General features: G+C 42.8%; 3 protein-coding genes across 3 annotated transcripts; 2 read left to right on the forward strand and 1 right to left on the reverse strand.

The window, feature by feature from the left end:
• LOC8060652 (uncharacterized hydrolase YugF) lies at positions 2770-8392 on the reverse strand. Its single transcript, XM_002463106.2, has 11 exons — positions 8114-8392; positions 7926-8023; positions 7667-7764; positions 7506-7555; positions 6728-6823; positions 6435-6524; positions 6063-6152; positions 5571-5666; positions 3723-3788; positions 3365-3531; positions 2770-3256 (listed from the first exon to the last, which is right to left on the reverse strand). The coding sequence occupies exons 1-11, from the start codon at positions 8342-8344 to the stop codon at positions 3247-3249; spliced, it is 1092 nt and encodes a 363-aa protein (XP_002463151.2). The 5' UTR covers positions 8345-8392; the 3' UTR covers positions 2770-3246.
• On the forward strand, positions 9593-17578 carry LOC8060653 (histone deacetylase 5). The gene is made up of 13 exons (XM_002460927.2): positions 9593-9927; positions 10571-10772; positions 10881-11027; positions 11221-11333; positions 12559-12770; positions 13461-13525; positions 13845-14015; positions 14106-14195; positions 14890-15246; positions 15485-15678; positions 15786-15942; positions 16502-16566; positions 16710-17578. The coding sequence occupies exons 1-13, from the start codon at positions 9755-9757 to the stop codon at positions 16873-16875; spliced, it is 2112 nt and encodes a 703-aa protein (XP_002460972.1). The 5' UTR covers positions 9593-9754; the 3' UTR covers positions 16876-17578.
• Positions 18893-20732, forward strand: LOC110432300 (scopoletin glucosyltransferase-like). The gene has a single exon (XM_021452411.1). It carries the CDS (start codon positions 18953-18955, stop codon positions 20474-20476), a length of 1524 nt encoding a protein of 507 aa, XP_021308086.1. The 5' UTR covers positions 18893-18952; the 3' UTR covers positions 20477-20732.

A 20758-nucleotide genomic window follows, 5' to 3' on the forward strand; every position in this document is an offset into this window, starting at 1 on the left:
GTGGCGAGCTAGTGCATGGCACAAGGTGATGACGACTTGTTCCGATGCAATTCTAATAACGAGACAGACGGTGAGCCTCCAAAAGGAGCTAGGATGATTACTCTAGCTAGTCTAGCTTAATAGTAAGACCATATCGTCAGGATAAGCGTCAAATGCTCAGCTAGAAAGTGCTCACCTGTGTCCAATCCGCGCATGCATAATGCCGGCCGTATCCTGGCGTGTGCGTGGTATGCTGCGCACAGTGGAGAATGGCATGATGATGGTCGTTGATACCTGAAAGTCAGTGAGTGAGCGAGACGTTTTGCATTTCCAACGAGATTCGGGCCATCGATCGATTGATCTGCAGAGTCAGTTGGCAGTGACGGGGTCTTACTTTGGGCGTGTCATGCATATTTTTGTCAGTAAATACGTAGATCGCAGCACTGGCTGGCCAAACTACACCAACCAGCTAGGCGAGACGTGGTCATCTTGTTGACAAGCGGGCCGCCTGCAGGACCCAATATGCATGTTATTAGCCGCCGGTGACGCACACTCTGCAGCGCCAGTGCGCCATCTTCTCTGTCTGAGGATTGGCTGATAAGCCATGACAGAAAGTACCGTTAACTGATTTATTGTAAGAGAAAAACACTGATAAATGGCTGGTAGATTCGGCTGATAAGCTAGTGTCGATATAAACTCCCGCAGATATGAAATGAAATTCAAATAAATTTTGAAAATTAACACTGCTGGTCCTATTAACATAAAGAAAACAATTTCCTAGTTCCGGCTCTGCAAATGAATTAGACTATATCTATATAAAGACATAGCGGACGAAACAGGAAATAAAAAAATATGTATTATCTCGACCTTGCGTGGTTACGTACAGAATTAATGTTGGCTGCCGTAGTGTATGGTGCCTGTCAATAGCAAATTAGCAAGTGTGCCTGTCAATTTGTTTGTAGGTCAACGCAGAACACCTCACGTGAAGAAAAAGATGACACAAGCCGTATCATCGAATTTGTCTGCACCGATGAACTTATGATCCACTATATTTCATTTAGAATGAGCGGGTTCCACTAGAATTCAGGCCTTGTTCGGTTGGTAATTTTTTTGGTTTCGGATACTATAGTACTTTTGTTTATATTTGATAAATATTGTCTAATCACAGATTAACTAAGTCTAAAAAAGTTATCGTAAATTATAGAAAAACTATGTAATTAGTTTTTGTTTTCATCTATATTTAATGTTTTATACATGTGTCGTAAGATTCGATATAATAAAAAAAATTTGGTACTTTTTGCAACTGAACGAGGCCTCAGTAGTCATTTGCCGCTATCATCGAATTATCTGACTTTGCATACCTGCTCAATAAACAAGAAGGGATTTTGTACCACGCAACGACAAGGCAATCTAGACGACGACCTGGTATTATAGAAGTCATGGGTGCACCGTGCGTTCTTAAAAGTCTTGTCTTAGGCCCTGTTTAGTTTCTCACCCAAATTTTTTTCATCCATCCCATCGAATCTTTAGACACATGCATGAAACATTAAATATATATAAAAAAAACTAATTACACAGTTTGGTTGAAAATCGCGAGACGAGTCTTTTAAGCCTAGTTACTCCATGATTAGCCTTAAGTGCTACAGTAACCCACATGTGCTAATGATAGATTAATTATGCTTAATAGATTTGTCTTGCAGTTTCCTGACGAGCTATGTAATTTGTTTTTTTATTAGTTTCTAAAAACCCCTCCCGACATCCTTCCGACACATTCGATGTGACACCCAGAAAATTTTTATCAGCGATCTAAACAGGGCCTTATAGAACTGCTTTTCAAAAACAACTCTAGTTATAGAGCAGTAGGCTAGGTTGGTCCAATATATGGTCACCTAGCGCACTTATCGGATGCGCGTCGTTTGTACTAAACAATTTTCGTTCTTAGTACCATGATACGATAATTTTTGCGAGAAAAAAAAAACAACTCTAGTTATCCCCTTTGAAAAGTTTGAGCAAATCAAGATATTCAGAAAGTCATTGACGGTTCCAAATCTAAAAACAAGGTAACCCAAAACGCTTCTTAATCATTACTAGTGGCCGGTTTGCGAAGAGTGGATTCAACTCTCAGCTCCACGCGTCTAACGGCGCCGGCCGGCTTGCATTAGTTCCCTTAGACTAAAGGAAAGAAAGAAGTTTTAGGTGATCTTCTTCGGACGGCAAAACGCGTTCAACTACTTCGTAGTATGAGCTCGGACGGCAGCTGCTGATCGTTGATCGAGCTAGCTCAGTGTATCTTTTTTTTTTCATGGCAGTGTGTAGCAGCAGCCTGGCCATTTAGTTTCGTTCTAGTGTCTCTCGCGCGTATTTCTGATTAATTCTAGCAAACGACAAGCTTCTGGCTCCTGCAGTTTCGAGAAAAAGAAAACCAGGACAGTGCACATGAACTTGTCACAAGATCACGACGAAATCGAGAAATAACAAAGTTCGGCAGCACATGAACACTGAGATACAAGTGGCAAACTTATAGTGCAATAAGTACTAACAGCAGGTAGTGGTCAACGACATTACTTGATTATTAATTACGAAACCCTAAGCTGCTGTAGTAGGTTTTCAGATTATCATGGATCCCTTTGTCTGTTGTCACGTTCTATGCACGTACGATACATCCATAGGCTGGACTGGCTCTTACATGCATATGGGTCGAAGTCAACACTACAAAACGGGATCGTCTCGGACCAATCGAGTAGTGGATTGGCCTAATCGCTAGCTGGAAATCGCGGCGAATTTCTCATCTCGGCCGATAACGGGCTCACGGCACGGGCACGCCGTTGCGGATACCAACTGCAGGTGTTTCTCAATCACAGAGAAGCATACTTTTACATGGTACTGTTGTATAGGGTACTGGCAACGGCCGAAATCGTCTTGCTCCAATCCACTGCGTCTTTGCATTGCAGTGCTTCCGTAGAGTACAGTTAGTCCTAGCTCCTAACTGACCAACAACCTTAATTTAGAAAAAACAGCAGCTGATATACCACACGGGACAGGGACACGCGCTCCATCTTCTAGTGTCACTTCGTTCCAACTCCACAGGAAGGCCTTAGCGCCAGCTCGGCAGGCAGACGGTAACCTTGCGGCGAAACATCGCTGAGTTCAGCTTCAGCCTTCAGCAGCAGCTTGGCTGAGCATAGCGAGCGTATCAGACTATCAGTATCCATCATCCATGGGCACATTTCACTTTGTACAGCCTACCCTCAAGGATCTGTAATCTGTTCAGCGGTTCCTGTACCATTTTCGGGAATGGACATTAAGCGATAAATCAGTACAACGGTATTCATGAATGAATGCAGAAAAGAGCGAAGCGTCCAGCTGGATAGTCATGGTAGCTTACACAAGTACTGATGGTTCGGAAGAAGACTGATCCGACTTGTTTGACGTGTTTCTTGCAAGGAATTCAATCACATGTTTTACTGCCTCCCTTGGCTTTTCGACGTGAGGAATATGACCACACTGCTGGACCTGCCTCAGAATTGCATCTGGGAGTTCCTGATGCAACCTCTGCAGAGAGATACAAATAGCATGAGCATAATATCTGGTAGGGCAAATACTGATACATTGATGCTACTTAATGCTGTCATTATGTTGAAATCGCAGTAGCTTTCCTCACTGTTTAAATAGCAATAGCACTTGAAACTGGTGGTGCGAGTGTTTTTAGTACCCCACAAATCATAACATCTATCTCAACTTACATATGCTAGTTTGCTGCTTATTATTCCATCATCCTCTCCCCACATGATCAGGCATTTATGCTTCACCTGTAAACAAAAATAGGAACATCGTTAGTAATGTATCTGTTCTACTGAACCCATTCCATTTATTTTAATGCCTGACTTTGATCCAGAAAGGTTGGAGCATCCACCTGACTCTTATTCCAGTGACAGTAATATTTTTTAGATAATGGAAAAATTCAACTTCATCCCCTAAAGAGAGGAACAGACCAACTTATTACAGAATAACCACCGCAGTGACCGGAGTGAGGTTACAAAACAAAACCGACTCTTTTTTTTTTAAACAAAAACAAAACCGACTCAAAACTCAACTCTTGAAATAAAGGGCTATCTGAAGGATGTGAAGAAACACATAGCTGCATTCTCCAACTTGCAGCATGCCTCCAACAGCAGTAATATATAGTGTCCTATAAAGCTATGATGCAGCAGTTTTGGTCCATAAACAATATGATAAAACTAGCTTTACTACTAGATTAATCACAGTTTTGGTCAGTTAGTATTACTTGCTTGAGATAAATCTGCCATGAGCCCATTACATGCGCAGTTTGTGGGGAAGCAACCTTAGAATATCTAGATCTTTATTGTAGACCTTCATTGACCTTTCTTAACCCCAGGGTTGTGTGTGTGTGTGTGTGTGGGGGGGGGGGGGGGGTAGTGTGGCGTCTGGAATGACCCATCTGAAGTCATAATGGAAGATGACAGTAAGGATGATGTTTTCTGGGGACTCGAAAAATCGAAATGCTTCTTGACAAGATCCTTGTACAAGGTCACATCAGAGGGGAATTGCACAAATAAAAGCATCGACATCGTCTGGAAGAACAAGCTACCTGAAGATTAAAGTATTCCTGTGACAGATTTATCAGTAGCAAGCTACATGCAGCAACAGTTTTGAAGAAGAGAGGCTGGAAAGGAAGTGAAAAGTGTTATTTGTACTGCAAACCAGAGAACATTGACCACATTTTCATCAGCTGCTCTATAACAAGTCTTGAATGGTGCATCCTAAGGGAGGTATTTAAAAGAACCTCCCACCTGATCTCTAGATTGGACTTCATGGGAAGTTGGATAAACGTCAGACTACACATCCTCAAACATATATCTTCCTGTTTGCAGGTCTCGCCTGCGCCATATGGACCAGACACAACAAGATGGTGATAGAAAAGGTTTATCCTGATCAAACCAAAGGACAAGGAAGGAAATGGCAAGATCATGAAGATCATCTACAGCTGGATGAACAACTTTAAAGCCCAAATTTAGCCGTTTATTATATTAGTGAACTCTAATGCACTAATTGTAATAGGCTAGAAGATTGCTTTGCCTTTTGGATGCTTTCTTGTAAGCTGGTGTTCCCAGCCATACTTTGTTACTCTTATAGCTTTCTTAAAAGCAAAAGAAACTCCTTTCTAAAAAAGAACAAAAATATATCTGGGATAATAGGAAGCAACCCTGAGAATTAAAGGAAAAGCTAAATTATTATAACTAGCATCAAAGTAACTATGGAATCCATCCTTCCTCATGCTATGGTGTTGTTCTTGGCTTTACGTATATCTTAGTACCTAGTTATCATCGTGCAGAGAAAATTTCATTTAGCATTAGGATGTTATCATATATAACAACAGTAGTTATCATCCCAAGACCATTTTGTTGTGTTGCAGCATTGTCAAAGGCAACTGTCATTGTCAAGACTAGTGACTGATAGATTTTACAATATCATCAGTGCACAGAAGGGGACGGATGAACTAGAAATAAAATAGAAACTTTAACATCCTTGAACAGCGAAAAATCATAAGCAGGGTGTTTAAAGAAAAGAACCTGTTTTATTTGGTTTATGACATTATAACCCCCTCTTATCATAAAATCTACTGTAGCATCCTCCCACCAGGGGAGTAGGCAATGCAGACGGCCAATCTGAAATTTTAGGGGAAACATGTAAAAATGCATGACTTCATATGCTCAAGGTACAGAGGAACATGGAACTAAAATAGCTTGAATAGCCTGTTTGCAAAATCTATTAGATTAGTTATGGCAATACTATTGCACTGTTGAAATTAGGATGTTGGACAGAAAAAAGGAAAATTAGACAGCCAAATAATATTTTTTAGTATAATTTTAGCATGAATCAGAAAAGTTTGGATTAATCATGTCTTCTCCCATCAACAGAAACATGATTATTATATAAGTAGTTAGAACAGAGACCCTGTTACCGCCAGTTTCTTGCAGCATTGGAGAAAGCAACAACTAGAAAATGATTTTCTCTTCTTTTCATGTTCCTTTTAAAGTTCAAAGTGATCGATAGAGGCTTACTTGCACCCAATCAAAGAATTCATTTGGAGCTTTTTTAAATGCCAAATTTGTTGCTAAAAATCGCAGTGGAAGACTCTTCAATATGAACACCTGGGGAAGCAAAGAAAACAATGAGTTTACTCCAGTAGTCCGGTCGCCCAGCCAATGTAGACACACACCACAAGATTTCTTTGATCCAAGTAGAGACAGTCCTCTTAACTTCTTAAGTAGCACAACTATCATTATAAAAAAATAGCACAGCCGTAACCAACAAGAGATAATAGTATTACTAAGCACCGAATGGAAAATACAGACATAACGACATAAAAAATAAAACATTTAAAATGAAATGGAAAACTGAATAAGCTTAGCATGGAACTCAGAACGACGCACCCCAGCATATGAAACAAATTTAGGCATCCTAGTCATATCTTTTGGGCCCTCAGAGTATACACTTGCACCAATGAAGATCAATTTTGAGACCTGTGAAACCAAGCTTAAATTAGCTAATTGGAATATAAAACTCTCAAACTTGTAAGATCTGTCTTGTATGAAGGCTTGTGGCATAGTAGTCAAAATTCACATAAAAGGAAGCACTACAGATACCTCAGTTTAATCTGTTGTGTTACTATGTAGTCTGCAGTAAATAAAGAAATATAGACAGCAAAACTATTTTGAGCATGTACCGCATCCGGGTAGTTGACTGAAAAATCAATGGCAACAGCAGCACCAAGGCTTGGCCCAACTAACACCATAGGCCTTTTGATGTAGGATTTCCAGAACTACACACAAAAGTTAAGTTGTAAGCGTCACATCACTGTAACTAAGAAAACAGAACAGATCAATGTAACCATTAGATAGTGGCGTCAATTCACGACAAGAACTGACTTTTCTTAATTGGTTGAACTGTTGGGTACAGGGAGAAGCGGTGGGTGCAGTGTCATACTCTATTGTACATTGTCTCCTAATGAAATGACATGTTTGAGAAAAAAACAAAAGTGGAAAATAAACAGAAAACTATTGCAGCAATTCAGGAGAAAGTTCTGTATTTTATAACATGCCTTGTAAGGACGGTTGCTCAGTTACTCTCATGCTAAGTAAGTTGTTCTTTTTTTCTCGAATACGCAAAATATTTGCGTATCATTGTAATTAAGAAGAAGAGTTTAACCGTACAAACGACGCGCTTCTGATGAGCGCCCTATGACTGGACCTTCCTAGTAGACTGTTTCAAATTTCGATATGACAAATGGTATACAGCCGAACTAACAACAGTGCAGCAACCTACTCTCATGCTAAAGTTGTTGAAATCAGTCACTATAATGTTAAGTAGTTCAAATCAGCTACTATCAGTAGCATTCTAGCGTTTGCCATGTTGGAATCAGAAATAAAGGAAACTGACACGTCACGTGACAATCAGCAAAAGGTACAGCATCGGTGATATGATACTATATACTTATACAGTACCTGGTAAAGATGCTCGCGTTTGGATGCAACATCACATGGAGGCCGTGCTTCTACGAATGAGAGAATCAAAGATATTACAAGGGGCCTACAAAGTATGAAATTACAACCTTACCAGGTACAGTAACCAAACCAGATCACATGGTGTACAGGATGGGGCGTACCTAAATCAGAGAAGCCCCAACCAAGGATGTCCACAGCCCAAGCCTCCAATCCGGCCTCCTCGAGCAACGGGTAGGTGTATCTCCACTCTAGAACAGAACTGTAACCAATACTTTAAAATGGTCCACACTAAATAGTCACATAGCAGAACTGGTACAGCCTTTCTATTTTGGGACATGCTCCAAGACAACGATGATGAGCAGCATTGAAACCAGACCTTTCTAGTTGAACCATGAAATTTTGCTGTGGAATGGAACTCACCTGTCGAAGCCATGCAGCAGCACGACCGGATCACCGTCTTGTTGCAGCTTGAGCGGCCTCACGCAGCTGCTCGGTATCGCGCTCTCCGAGAAACCGGTCTGAAGATGAAGATAGGATAAGTTCAGGGTTCACAGACATTGCGCATTGAGCGTACGACAGCACAGCAAAATCGGGAGAAATTGGCTCGCCTGGACGGGGACGCGCTCGATTCGCTTGGCGAGGCGGATGGCGGCGCCGTCGCGGATGCGCTCCACCGCCTGGGGAAGGAAGGACGGGAACCCGGCCGCGCTGGTGCCTCTGGCAGTGGCGCCGGCCCCGTCCGGCGTGGAGGCCGCGACCCTGAGGCGGGACCTGGGCGACGCGGCCAGCGGCGGTAGCGGCAGCGCCGGTAGGGAGGAGGAGGTGAGGAGCGGCGGCATTTGGTCGGGTTCAGTTTAGCGCCGCGCGCTGGACGGTCTCGAGGCTTGGAGCTGCGTGCCATGTGTGCTCTCTGCTGCACGGGTGTTATAGGGGGCGAGGACGGTGGAGGCCGCGTGGCATCGTGTGGTGCCACAGTGCCACGGGCTAGGCACATGTGATTTTTCAACACGTGGGAATGGAAAATTGCAAAAAAAAAAAAGTGAGAAACGCCTCACTTTTTTTTTGGTAAAGAGAAACATCTCAGGCCTTGTTTAGTTCTAAAATTTTTTTACAAAATGGATATCGTAGCATTTTTGTTTGTATTTAACAAATTTTGTTCAATCATAGAATAACTATGCTCAAAAGATTCGTCTCGTAAATTACAAATAAACTGTATAATTAGTTATTATTTGTATCTATATATAATGTTTTATGCATGTGTTTTAAGATTTGATGTGATGAAAAATCTGAAAATTTGAGAATTAAACAAGTCCTCACTTGGATTCTGAGTTTGCTCAAAGTTAGAAATGTCACCCATGCTCGCCAGTCGCAAAATCTGACATAACGTGGATGGCACTGAGACCTTGTTGAGAGCATATCCAATAGTCTTTCTTAAATTTAGTTTTAAATCATTATTTAAAGAATAATTTAATAAAAAACACTCTTTGTATGTTTCTACCCACCCACATCCGATATCCAGTTTGGCGGCGTCACACGAAGCTCGGGAGGAGCAGGACAGAGTAAGTGGACGGTCAGACGTTTAGATTTAAAGCTTTTAGATTTTGATATGATAATATTTTTATTTTTATTTAACAAATATTATCTAATTATAGAGTAACTAGTCTTAAAAGATTTATCTCGTTATTTACAGCCAAATCGTATAATTAGTTCTTTATCTATATTTAATACTCCATGCATACGCCGCAAAATTTAATGTGACGAGAAATCTTGAATTTTTTTTTGATTTTTGAGTGAACTAAACAAGGCCATATTAAGTAAAAAGAAACTAAAGTAGTTTAGTTCCACGAATAACTAAAATAGTTTTAATTGATTAAAATTTAGCAAAGAAACCAAACATGCCTTAAATATATGTAGTGTACGAAAGAGTATGCTCTATGCCTAAGAGGAGGGAGTGTGTAAGTACGAAATTTTCGTGAGTTTAGTTTATTTCAAAATTAGGCAAACATTCTTTTTTTTTACGGAGGCTAACATTCTTTTTGGATGGCCTCTACTCGACGCGGACGCCGATCGAGCCAACACAACTCAAATGAAAGACTTCCAGGTCGGACCCACCTCCAACATCTAGACCTCCGACTTCGAGTCGTCGGAGAGGACAGAGGACGCCTGAACCCCCCCGAACTCCCCACTCGCCTAGTCGCCTGCTCGCCCCTCGCGTCCTCCGCTCCGGTGCTGCGTCTCCACGCCGCGCGATGTCGGCGCCGGCGCCGGCTCCGGCTCCCCCAATGGCCGCGCCGCGGGTGGGGTTGCTGTACGACGATCGGATGCGCGCGCACGCGACGCCTGACGGGGAGGAACACCCGGAGAACCCCGAGCGGCTGCGCGCCATCTGGCGCAAGCTCAACGCCGAGGGCGTCGCGCCCAGGTATGGCGCTAGAGGCCGCTCTCCCTCTCCCTTGTGTCGAGTTCAGAGCGTCGTCGTTTTGGTAGGGATGGATGAGGCTTGCACGGCGCACCGGTGCCCTTGGTGTTCATTTTTCCCGTTCGAATTGCCTGGAACGAACCGAAAGCCTCCGCCGCCTTTGGGCACTTGACTTCTACTTACTCCGCTCTCCCTCTGTTGTTGCTGTGGCCATGCCCATTTCCATCTTATGATGATTGACCTAATGATTGCGTAAATTAGCATGAGAGTGTTGGAGTTCATGATTTTTTCCCCTAGGTTTAGGTATCAAATGCGAAATGTCTAACATGTGAAAAATGTCTAGAGTAGTGCAAAGCAAAATGACTTTGTGAAACGTTTGGTTCAAACAATGCATTGATTCCTTCAAAAATCTCTTCGATTGTACACTTACAGATGTAAACCATTAAGTTGTTTATGGCATTCTAGATGCAGGGCTTGCTTTAACTTCGATGCTAGTAAACTAAACCTTAAACATCAGCTTTACAACTTTTGTTATGTTGATCTGGTTCACTATTTTGCTTAGCCAGTTAGGGTAGTGTTTTTCCCCTTATATATTGAGGACGCCGGTGGGGTTCTGCAATGCTACTATAACATAATTCTCTTCCAGGTGTGTGGCCCTTAAGGCGAAGGAAGCCGAGGACAAATATATAGCTTCTGTTCACAGCAAGAGCCATATAAAGCTGATGAAGGAGATTAGCTCAAAGAAGTATGATGCCACCAGGAACAAGATTGCTAGGAAATTCAATTCCATTTACTTCAACAAGGGTTCCTCGGAATCTGCTGTTCTTGCAGCTGGTTCTGTCATAGAGGTCATTTTACATCTTCTAACATAAGCCTATTTCCTCCTTCTCTGTAGCTATTATACCCCCCGCCGTATTGGTAGGAAACAACTGAAAAGTGGATTATTTGGCAATTAGGTAGCTGAGAAAGTTGCTGCAGGTGAGTTAAGTTCTGCTATTGCTCTAGTCAGACCTCCAGGCCACCATGCAGAACATGATGAGGCAATGGGATTTTGCCTCTTCAACAATGTGGCAGTTGCAGCTAATTATCTCTTAAACGAGAGGGTATGTACTGAAACCTCTCTCTCTCTCTCTCTCTCTCTCTCTCTGTTTTGTGTATTGTGTGGGGGGGGGAGGTCATTTTAAAGGTGGTACCTATGTTCATCACTTCCTACAAAGAATCAAGTGTTATACTTTGTTCTAATGCAATAAAATAATGTGTTTTGTTCACTTTTGAACCTTGTTCTTTCTATTGCAGCCTGATTTAGGTATCAAGAAGATATTGATTGTCGATTGGGATGTTCACCATGGAAATGGCACGCAGAAAATGTTCTACAATGATCCTCGTGTATTGTTCTTCTCAGTTCACAGGTTTGACAAGACACACTGATATTTCTTTGCTGGTTTTCTTTAGATTTCAGAGTAGCTTCAGTACCATTACAATATAATGTTAGCAAAGTTATGGCAGTTTTTTTCTCTTTTCTTTAGAGAACTACTGTTCTTGGAACGCCCATAAATATCAATATCATGGTTTAGTTTCCTAGGAAACACTGGAAAGTTGCAGTTAATTGAATAATTTAAGACCTCCAATGATTATCTGTATGGTATCAACAGAATCATTCAGGGTAGAGCAACCAGGCTGTATTTTGATGCCTTTGGATTATACGATGCAATCCAGTGTGATTTGTGCTCACATTCCACAAATTCAACTTGCTCATTACTCACCCTTTACAAGTTACAACATGAAAATAATCAAATCATATTCTCGTATCACTCCAAGATTGGCTGAACAGCATGGTTCTTGCGCAGTCACCTCGGGTCAGTTTTACAAATCTAATTTCTTCACCTAACGTATTGTGTTGTGGAACCTATTAACCAAACACCTACTGTGGCCATTGAAGCTTGTAGAATATGGTACTCTTGAATGCTTCAACTGTAGTGATAGGAACCGAGCCTATCACTTAGTTGGAGGGTGCGGCGTACATTCTCCTTACCAAGGTTTACGTCCCTTTCCTCTCAAATTCGGTGCCTATTTTCTTCTTAATAAAAGTCACCTTACACTTGCTACACACACACACACAACCTTAGATTCTTATTCATGGCTATTTGATACTATCCAGTTCAGTCCACACTAACCAATTCTTACATTGGCCTTTGATACTCAAGGTGACCTATTGTTGTATGAATCAGCTTTATGATGGATTCACATGCTGTAGCCTGTGATATGTGTCTAAGATGTCTCCTTGAACCATCTAACCAGTTCCACTGATATGGCATATCAAACTTATAAATTTAGTATGCTTAATGCTATTTGCATGCTTATAGAAGATAGACTTCTTTTTAGTTCACAGTAGTGTTATTGTGGTTGATTTGCATAATTGTAATTTTCATAAATTTACGACTCTTTTCTTTCTTTTGGTCCTTTGGAAAATATGGAACACGAACATCGTTGCAATCAACACAATCACTTGAATCTTGCATGATAAACTGTTCAGTTTAGTGTGTGCTTGTAGCCACCTTAATGAAGCCATAATAAAAATACTTATAGTTTTAATGATATAAACAAATGTTTATTGTTCTAATGTTTGTTTTGTAGATTTGATTATGGAAGCTTCTATCCTGCTGAAGGGGATGCTTCTCATTGTTTCATCGGGGAAGAAGGTGGTAAAGGGTATAACATCAATGTTCCCTGGGAGCATGGGAAGTGTGGGGATGCTGATTATATTGCTGCATGGGACCATGTACTGCTTCCTGTCACTAAAGTTTTTGATCCTGATATAATACTGGTATCGGCTGGGTTTGATGCAGGTATGTAGTTGTAAAGTTCTTTGAAACTCTTCTATTCCACTAACTTAGCAACTTGTTACTTTAAACATTTATGCAAATCAGGGCAACATTGTGCTGGCAAGCGTTTTTAAATATTCAATGGGCTAACTGAGCACTATTTGGACTAGTACAACTTATCTACCTGATTATATTGTTGCATAATAAGTGAGGTTTCTGCTGATGTTTATAAAATCTTGTGAAGCTTTGTTTCAGCATTGAACTGTAGAATCTATACTTCTGGAGTTCTGGTGCATCTTTGTGGTAGGCCGTTGATAGATAATCTGCTACTCACATCTCTCTTTTGTCATAGGAGCATAGGAACCTGTGCCTGCTCCCTCCTTCCTGTCAATAGGACAGCAGTAGTTGGGAGTATGGCTATAGCAATCATAGTAACAGGTAGCGGGCAGCATGGCCCTTAGTTTGACTTCTGTAATTCTTTGCTTCTATATGAAGGCATTGGCTAGACAGTTCAGCAGCTCCAATTCATGTGTTCATGTGTGTGTGTGTGGTCTGATCTCTTCTTCAACCTCGAGTGTGTGTGTGTGTGTGTGTGTGTGAGTGAGGGGTGTGGTGCACACCTGAGTGACGAAGCTGGTGAACAATCATGTCTGTTCTTATCGTTCATTGGTTTTGAAATTCTATTCTGATATCTGTGTTCCATTCCGTCGTTAGCATTGGGTGATCCTCTCGGTGGGTGCTGCATTACACCAAATGGATATGCACTGCTACTAACAAAGGTATGGAGTTGTAGAAAAACAGCTTTAATCATATTTCAATTTTCACCACATCATGCACTTGCCTGTCCCTAAAGCAGACATTAATGTTGCTTGAACTTTCAAAACAGTTCAGATGAACTGGAATAGGTTAAATGGATCAAAGTGGTCTAAAACCTCTAACATTGCATCTTTTATGCCTGTTAGAATTTTCATTTGATTTCATTCATCTATCTAGCATTTCCTCTATGAATCTTGGCCCTTAGGCATATCATGCAAAGCCTAAACAGAAGACCCTTTAAATCCCATTGACTGCCCTTCTCATCTGTATGCCTTTCTGCAGTTGTTAGGATTTGCTCAAGGAAGGATAGTGATGGCCCTTGAAGGAGGTTATAACCTTAGGTCCATAGCAAATTCAGTTTGTGCTTGTGCAAAAGTTCTCTTGGGAGACAAATTCACATTCAACGCTCCAGAGATGCAGCCATTTGAATCTACATGGAGTGTTATACAAGCGGTAACGGTCTGCATGCACTATTGCTGTCTAGTTCTTTACTTTCTGCTGATGTCTATAGCCACTTTGTCTTTTGAATTCCACATTGGCTAGGTACGTAATGAATTGAAGACATGCTGGCCTGTTCTGAGTAGCAAGCTGCCAGAAAATGTATCATTGAGGATTAGGCCTTCACCAAGCGAGGTATATTTCCTCTCATTTGGCCTATGCTTGGATTAATGAATTATGCTTTGGTGTAAGAAATGTTTATCTCTTAGCCATGGTTTCTGGTAACTTATCTTCTCCAAAAAAAAAAAAGAAATTCTGGTGATACGTTGTCAAAATAGTTCCAGCTTTTACTCAATTATGAAATTGAACTTTCCAGTGCAGGGTTTAATACAGTGTATTGTAGTTCAATTTATTCAAAATGTGATTGCATGAACATGAACCATGTTAAGCTCAGTGTATAGGCTACTGCATACTATCTTTTTTCACAGCACCTGATGAACTATTGAAAAAAGATACTTCCGTATCAGCCACAAAATGATCATGAATTCCCTGTGTAATGCTGACAATATGGGTCGAAATCCACATGCCATGTCATCAAGACGTCTTTTTTTTCCTCCTTTGGATAAATGCTTCATGTCTATTGCTAGATCCTAACTCCTGAGATGCCACATGGTAGAAATCATATGTGAGTTATATAGCTCAAATCTGTTGATGATTTTATCTAAAATTATCTTTGTATTAATGATGTTACATTTTTTTATTATTATGTGGCGCGCTGCACTGAGACTCACTGACAGCTAAGACAAAATTCATATAGACACATTAATCCAATAGTCAGGCTTGAATAATTGGATAATTTCCTTTTGTATTTCCTTATGTTAATGAACAGGTCAACGCTTCCTCTGATTCCGAATCTGATAGTGAAGATGTTGCTGAGCTCCTTCCCACTGTTGCATCTGTCAATGTTATTGAAGTTGCTGGTGATGCTATAAGTGAACACCTCTCAAAGATGAAACTTGATGATGACAACCTTTCAGTGAAGACTACCTCAAGTTGCTCAGCAGCAGAACAGCATCTAGTTGATTCAGTAAAAGTACAAAACAATGCATCTGTGGTGCTGACCAAAAAAATATCTGATTTATCTCTCGCTTGGCGATCAGATTTATCAAGAACTGATGTCTGGTATGCCAGTTTTGGTTCAAACATGTGGAGACCAAGATTTCTATGCTATGTTCAAGGAGGGAAGGTAAAGTTCAAGACTCGGTGTTTTTTTTTCATGGAGCATTGGTTACTTTATCATTCTGGTCTGCTTGTTTGATGTCACAGCATTGGAGACCTTTGTGATTCTTTTGGGATATATGCCAATACTCGAGGAATAAATTGGTTTCCAGTGTTCCTGTCAATATAGTCCTTGATGTTTTTATCTTATATATAAGCAATATGCTTTATGAGATAAATTTGATATTCCTTTTGATCTGGGGCAGGCTGAGGGTATGAGTATAGCGTGCTACGGATCACGTGATACAAGCTCACCAAAAGGAACCATGTGGAAGACTGTACCTCACAGGTTGCTTTTTGGTAGATCGTCTACCCCTTGTTGGGGAACTGGTGGTGTTGCTTTTCTCAACCCTGAGATAAACTACAATGAGAAGTCGTATGTCTGCATGTACAAAATAACGTATGTTTGTTGCATTGACACATTATTGATCTTCCATTTTAGGCAAGGTGGCATTTTGTCATTCTGTTAGTACCTGGCATCTCATCTGATTTGCCTGTCTTCAACAGGTTGGAGCAGTTCAATGACATCTTGTTTCAGGAGAATCGTTTAGTGCTGAAGGATGGCAAAGACGGGAACGTTGTGTATCCTGACTCTCCTTTGATTGGTTCATCTGAAATCAAGTTTATATCTACAAACAAAGCTATTCATCTTGAACCTATTAAGGTTTGATTTGCTTGTCCCACTTCTACAATTGTACCCTTCCCTTTGTACAGAATTTCTTTATGCTTTTTAATGAGATTAAATGACACTGTACTAGTGTGCTGTTGAAAACATCACTGCTAAATGCATGACAGGCTGATGACTGCCGTTCTAAGAGCTTATTGATAGATGGCAAGTCCTTTTCCCATAGCGATATAGATCACTTTTACCTTTAGTGTTTCCTTTAAAGTTTTAGTTTGATCTGTTTAGCAAGGAGCAGAACCGGCCTCTTTGAGTATTCAAGTTCATCTGGTCTTAGAAATGATTGTATGACCAGGTTGCCAGGGTGCCAAAATCTCTGTTGACAATTGACATCGTAAGCAACGTTGAAATGAAGCTTGATTTTAGTAAGCTAAAAACACAACAAAAAAAACCAGTTTCATGTCATCAGTGGACTAATTTCAAACCCAGCCTTATCAGCGTAATTGTGACACCATGTTTAATTTTTGTTGTATCTATGTGGCATACCTAGTTTCAAAAGTTATGGTATATATCTAATGTCTGTTGGATGAATTTCTTGCAGGATAGCTGGTACTCCAATGTACTTTATCTTGGGAATGAGGGTGAACTTCCAATTCTAACTATGACGTGAGTTTCATTGTATTCATCAAGTCTTTCCCCCCAAAAGTTCTCATTTCTAAATGGCAGTTGAATGCAACTTTTTGAAGGGCAGTTAAAATGTGTTTTCCCTGCAATGTGATTCTTAACTAATTTTCCTCTGGTCTGTGCAGGTGCCCCGCATCAGATATTGAGAGGTTCAAATCTGGTGAGCTGCCTTTAGCACCTCCATCAGAGACATATGCGGCCACTCTGATAAGGGGACTAGTTGAAGGAAAGCAACTGGATGCGGACGGAGCTGCCAACTACATCAATGCTTGTGCTGCAAAAGGCCTGTGAAGCCTGCTTCAGCGTGTGCTTTGTACAGCCAGTAGGTAGTAGTAAGGATACACTATTCGCTAGCGTGAGGACCGGGAGTGTTGGACAAGCTTCGTTCTTTGCGAGTGGAGAACTTGGATCCAATTTGAATTGGGCAGGATGATTCGATCTTGCCCGCTTGGTCATTGGTGAATGGTGGGTCTCCCCTGTTAGGTTGATTCTGGGAGAAACACTAGCTATGTCGGGGTGGAGCAACACTAGTTGCAGATTGCAGCAGGTGCTCTCACTGCACTAGCATCGTTCTTGTCTGACATACCGTAGTATTTGGATGGCATGCCGGTGGTGTTATTTTGTATTGTTACTGCCTCATGTTAATCTGTTGCCTGGATTTAGGGTGTATTTGGGAGGGCTCCTCCAGAGGAGCTAGAGTTATTTTTAGAGCCACATGGCTTCTCGAAAATGGCTTTGGTTTCTCTTTTTTTTTCACTGTAAAATAGTGCCAAATGGCTCCTAGCAAATTGTTTGGCAGAGGAGCTCTACCAAATGGGGTCTTGCTTTACTGGTGGTGGTGGTGGTGGGCAGCGTAATACCCACTTGCCGAGCGACGTAGCTTCGTTATTTCATTTCCATGCACTTCAACATATATAAGGAAATGTTATCAATTACTATGTGATACAGATATTTTCCTTTTTTTTACACCATACATACCTACATATTTCAATCATATCAGAAAGCAGTTTTCCTTTTCTTTCCCTAGTACAGTTATATTTGTTCTTGCCACTTCAGTTGCCAATGTTCATTGCAACCACGCCCTCCCCAACCGTGCCACGCCAAATCTCAACGTCTAGATTTTAGCCATGTCGGTTAATCCTTCGCCGTGGTTAACAGGGTATTAAGCGGCTTCGGCTTTGGCTCCCCCTGAATCCTGGAAAGACGTAGCAAGGCAGTACATTTTCTGCGTAGGAAAACTTTTTTTTGGCAAAAAATACAAATGTATATAAGTGATGTGGAAGTTTTTTTTAATTACACAGTACAACATAGCCATCCACACACGCACGCACACTCATTCTTATGAACACATGTACGTAAAGCCGATTCATAAAGTCATCACAGGTGCCTCCGAAAGAAAACCAACCAATTGATCTATAATTCGCAAGTAAGGCCTTGTTTAGTTGCAAAAAAAATTGTAGAATGGTCACTATAGTATTTTCGTTTGTATTGATAAATATTGTCTAATCATGGACTAACTAGGCTCAAAAGATTCGTTTCGCAAATTACAGACAAACTGTGTAATTAATTATTTTTATCTATATTTAATGTTCTATATATGTGCCATAAGATTCGATATGACGGAAATATTAAAAAATATGCAAAATTTTTTAGAAGTAAACAAGGCCGTCTTTTTTGTTTTATGGTCTTTTTTGAAAGATTCTCACAAGTATGTCTATTTTAGTTTGATTTGAGAATCTAGACCCAGGGCTTGATGTCAATAGCGCCAAGTTAACACATCTTGGCGGCAGTACCATTGGCGGCAAGCTCCTAAACCACGTGGGGGTCAATACAGAGCTGGCAGTGACGTGTCAGGCACCTTGGCGCCGTCAAAACCGGCGTCAAGATTTATGACGCCAAGCCTGCCGTTAATGGCACTGGCGTCAAGATGTGTTAGCTTGGTGCCATTGACAATGGCGTCAAGCCCTGAGTCTAGATTCTAAAATTAAACTAAAAAAAAGCGTAGTTGTGAGAATCTTTAAAAAAAACCAGAAAACAAAAAAAAACGGTAAACAAGGTCTAATATGGAAGTAAAAAATTTGCCCGGTGCTTGACTATGGGCCTATGGGGCTATGGCCTTGTTGCCCGGCTGGCTCGAGAAGTCCTTGCTGTTGCTGGGTCGCCTTCACGGCTTCCTCCCCTGTCCGGCTGTCCTGGTCTCCTGGACTCCTCGTGGAGCTCTCTCCTGGACTGGACTCCTGTAGTGACGTGGATGGTTGAGGTCCAACCACCTTTTTTGTCGCGAAAGATACTTGAGCAGCTGATCTCTGATCTACTCCGTATTTAACTGTGTTGCAAAGGAAGAAGGGCGCTGCCATGCCAAGCAGCAATGGCTTCCAATGATGAGCAGCAGCCGCCAATACATATTCTCTTCTTCCCGTATATTGCGCCTGGCCACCTCATACCGGTGGCGGCCATGGCCGCCCTCTTTGCTTCACGTGGTGGCGTCAAGTGCACCATACTCACCACTCCCGTAAACGCCACCGTCATCCGCTCGGCCGTCGACAAGGCCAACAACTCCTTCCGCGGGACCTCCGCCCTGGCGATCCACATCTCCACCATCCCCTTCCCTGATGTCGGACTCCCGCCGGGCGTCGAGAGCGTTGTCGGCATCTCCTCAGAGTCCGACCTCCACAAGTTGCTGGAAGGGGTCCAGCGCCTCCGCGAGCCCTTGGATCGGTTCCTGGCCGATCACCGCCACCCCCGCCCCGACGCCGTCGTGGTCGACAGCTTCTACCTGTGGGCCGCCGACGTCGCCGCCGAGCACGGCATCCCACGGCTGTCTTTCCTCGGGAGCAGCCTGTTCGCCCGGGCCTGTAACGAGTCCTTGCTGCGCCACAACCCGTTCGCGCTCGCTCCGGATGACCCCGACGCCGTCGTGTCCCTGCCGGAGCTGCCGCACCGCGTCGCGATGAGGCGCAGACAGGTGATGGACCCAAGAAAGGACCAGCTGGAGTGGGAATACAACCAGCTCGTGCACGCCGCGGACCGGAGGAGCTACGGCGAGGTGTTCAACAGCTTCGCCGAGCTGGAGCCGGACTACGTCGAGCACTACCGCACGACGCTCGGCCGCCGTGTGTGGCTGGTTGGCCCGGTCGCCCACGCCAACGCCTTCGCCTTCGCCGGCGAGGACGAGGACGAGGACATGGCGCCCGGCGCGGACAGGTGCCTGCGGTGGCTCGACGAGAAGCCACGCGGCTCAGTTGTGTACCTCGCATTCGGCACACTAGCCCATTTCTCGGCGGCGGAGCTGCGGGAGGTGGCGCGCGGCCTGCAGCTGTCCGGCAAGAATTTCCTGTGGGTCATGAAGGGTGGAGGAGCGGACACGGCGGAGGACGCATCGGAATGGATGCCCGAAGGCTTCGCCGAGCTGCTGATTGACGTCGGAGCACGCGGCCTCATCTTCCAGGGTTGGGCTCCGCAGAGGCTTATCCTCGAGCACTCCGCCGTCGGTGGGTTCGTGACGCACTGTGGATGGAACTCGGTGCTGGAGGCCGTCAGCGCTGGGGTGCCGCTGGTGACGTTGCCACGGTACGCCGACCAGTTCTATAACGAGAAGCTCGTCGTCGAGTTGCTCAAGATGGGGGTCGATGTCGATGCCGGCGACTATGTCTCCCCGTTTGAGGTCCGCCGCGAGGTGATCAGCGGTGAGAAGATCGCGGAAGGGATTGACAGAGTGATGGGTGGGAACCAAGAGGCCGAGGCGATAAGGAAAAACGCTATGGAGCTCCGTCGGAAGGCTAGGAGCGCAACTGACAAGGGCGGCACTTCGTATGACGATGTCGGCAAGCTCATCCACGAGTTGATGGCTTGCCGGAGATCTCTCCAAAATAGCCATTTACATGCGAATTAGCGAATAGAATGATCTATGCAGCGCAACACCTAGAGACGTCGGTTTTAGATTTTTTTGGCTCCAATAGTTGGCTGTCACATAGATTTGTCAGTTTTGCTTAGTCAAGAAGTTTCTTTTGTTTCCATAGTCGTGTGAGCGGTTGTGTGCTCAAATTTGGACTTTGTAATAATTGGTCTAAATCTACTTTTGGTAGATGAAGCCGGATATTTTATCTATTATCTAAAAAAATGAGCGATTTGCATATAAACATTTCCCAGAGTTTCAGGGGTTATTACAGGTATA

This window comes from Sorghum bicolor, chromosome 2, assembly GCF_000003195.3.
Source record: "Sorghum bicolor cultivar BTx623 chromosome 2, Sorghum_bicolor_NCBIv3, whole genome shotgun sequence".
Taxonomy (NCBI): domain Eukaryota; kingdom Viridiplantae; phylum Streptophyta; class Magnoliopsida; order Poales; family Poaceae; genus Sorghum; species Sorghum bicolor.

Excerpts from the sequence above, each read along its gene's own strand:
- LOC8060653 (XM_002460927.2), top strand. The coding sequence starts at position 9,755 with ATGTCGGCGCCGGCGCCGGCTCCGGCTCCCCCAATGGCCGCGCCGCGG. Across the intron at positions 11,028-11,220 it reads ATTATCTCTTAAACGAGAGG|CCTGATTTAGGTATCAAGAA; the intron begins GTATGTACTGAA and ends TTTCTATTGCAG. Across the intron at positions 14,196-14,889 it reads TTAGGCCTTCACCAAGCGAG|GTCAACGCTTCCTCTGATTC; the intron begins GTATATTTCCTC and ends GTTAATGAACAG.
- LOC8060652 (XM_002463106.2), bottom strand. The coding sequence starts at position 8,344 with ATGCCGCCGCTCCTCACCTCCTCCTCCCTACCGGCGCTGCCGCTACCG. Across the intron at positions 8,024-8,113 it reads TCGAGCGCGTCCCCGTCCAG|ACCGGTTTCTCGGAGAGCGC; the intron begins GCGAGCCAATTT and ends CTTCATCTTCAG. Across the intron at positions 6,525-6,727 it reads CAGTCAACTACCCGGATGCG|GTCTCAAAATTGATCTTCAT; the intron begins GTACATGCTCAA and ends TTGGTTTCACAG.
- LOC110432300 (XM_021452411.1), top strand. The coding sequence starts at position 18,953 with ATGGCTTCCAATGATGAGCAGCAGCCGCCAATACATATTCTCTTCTTC.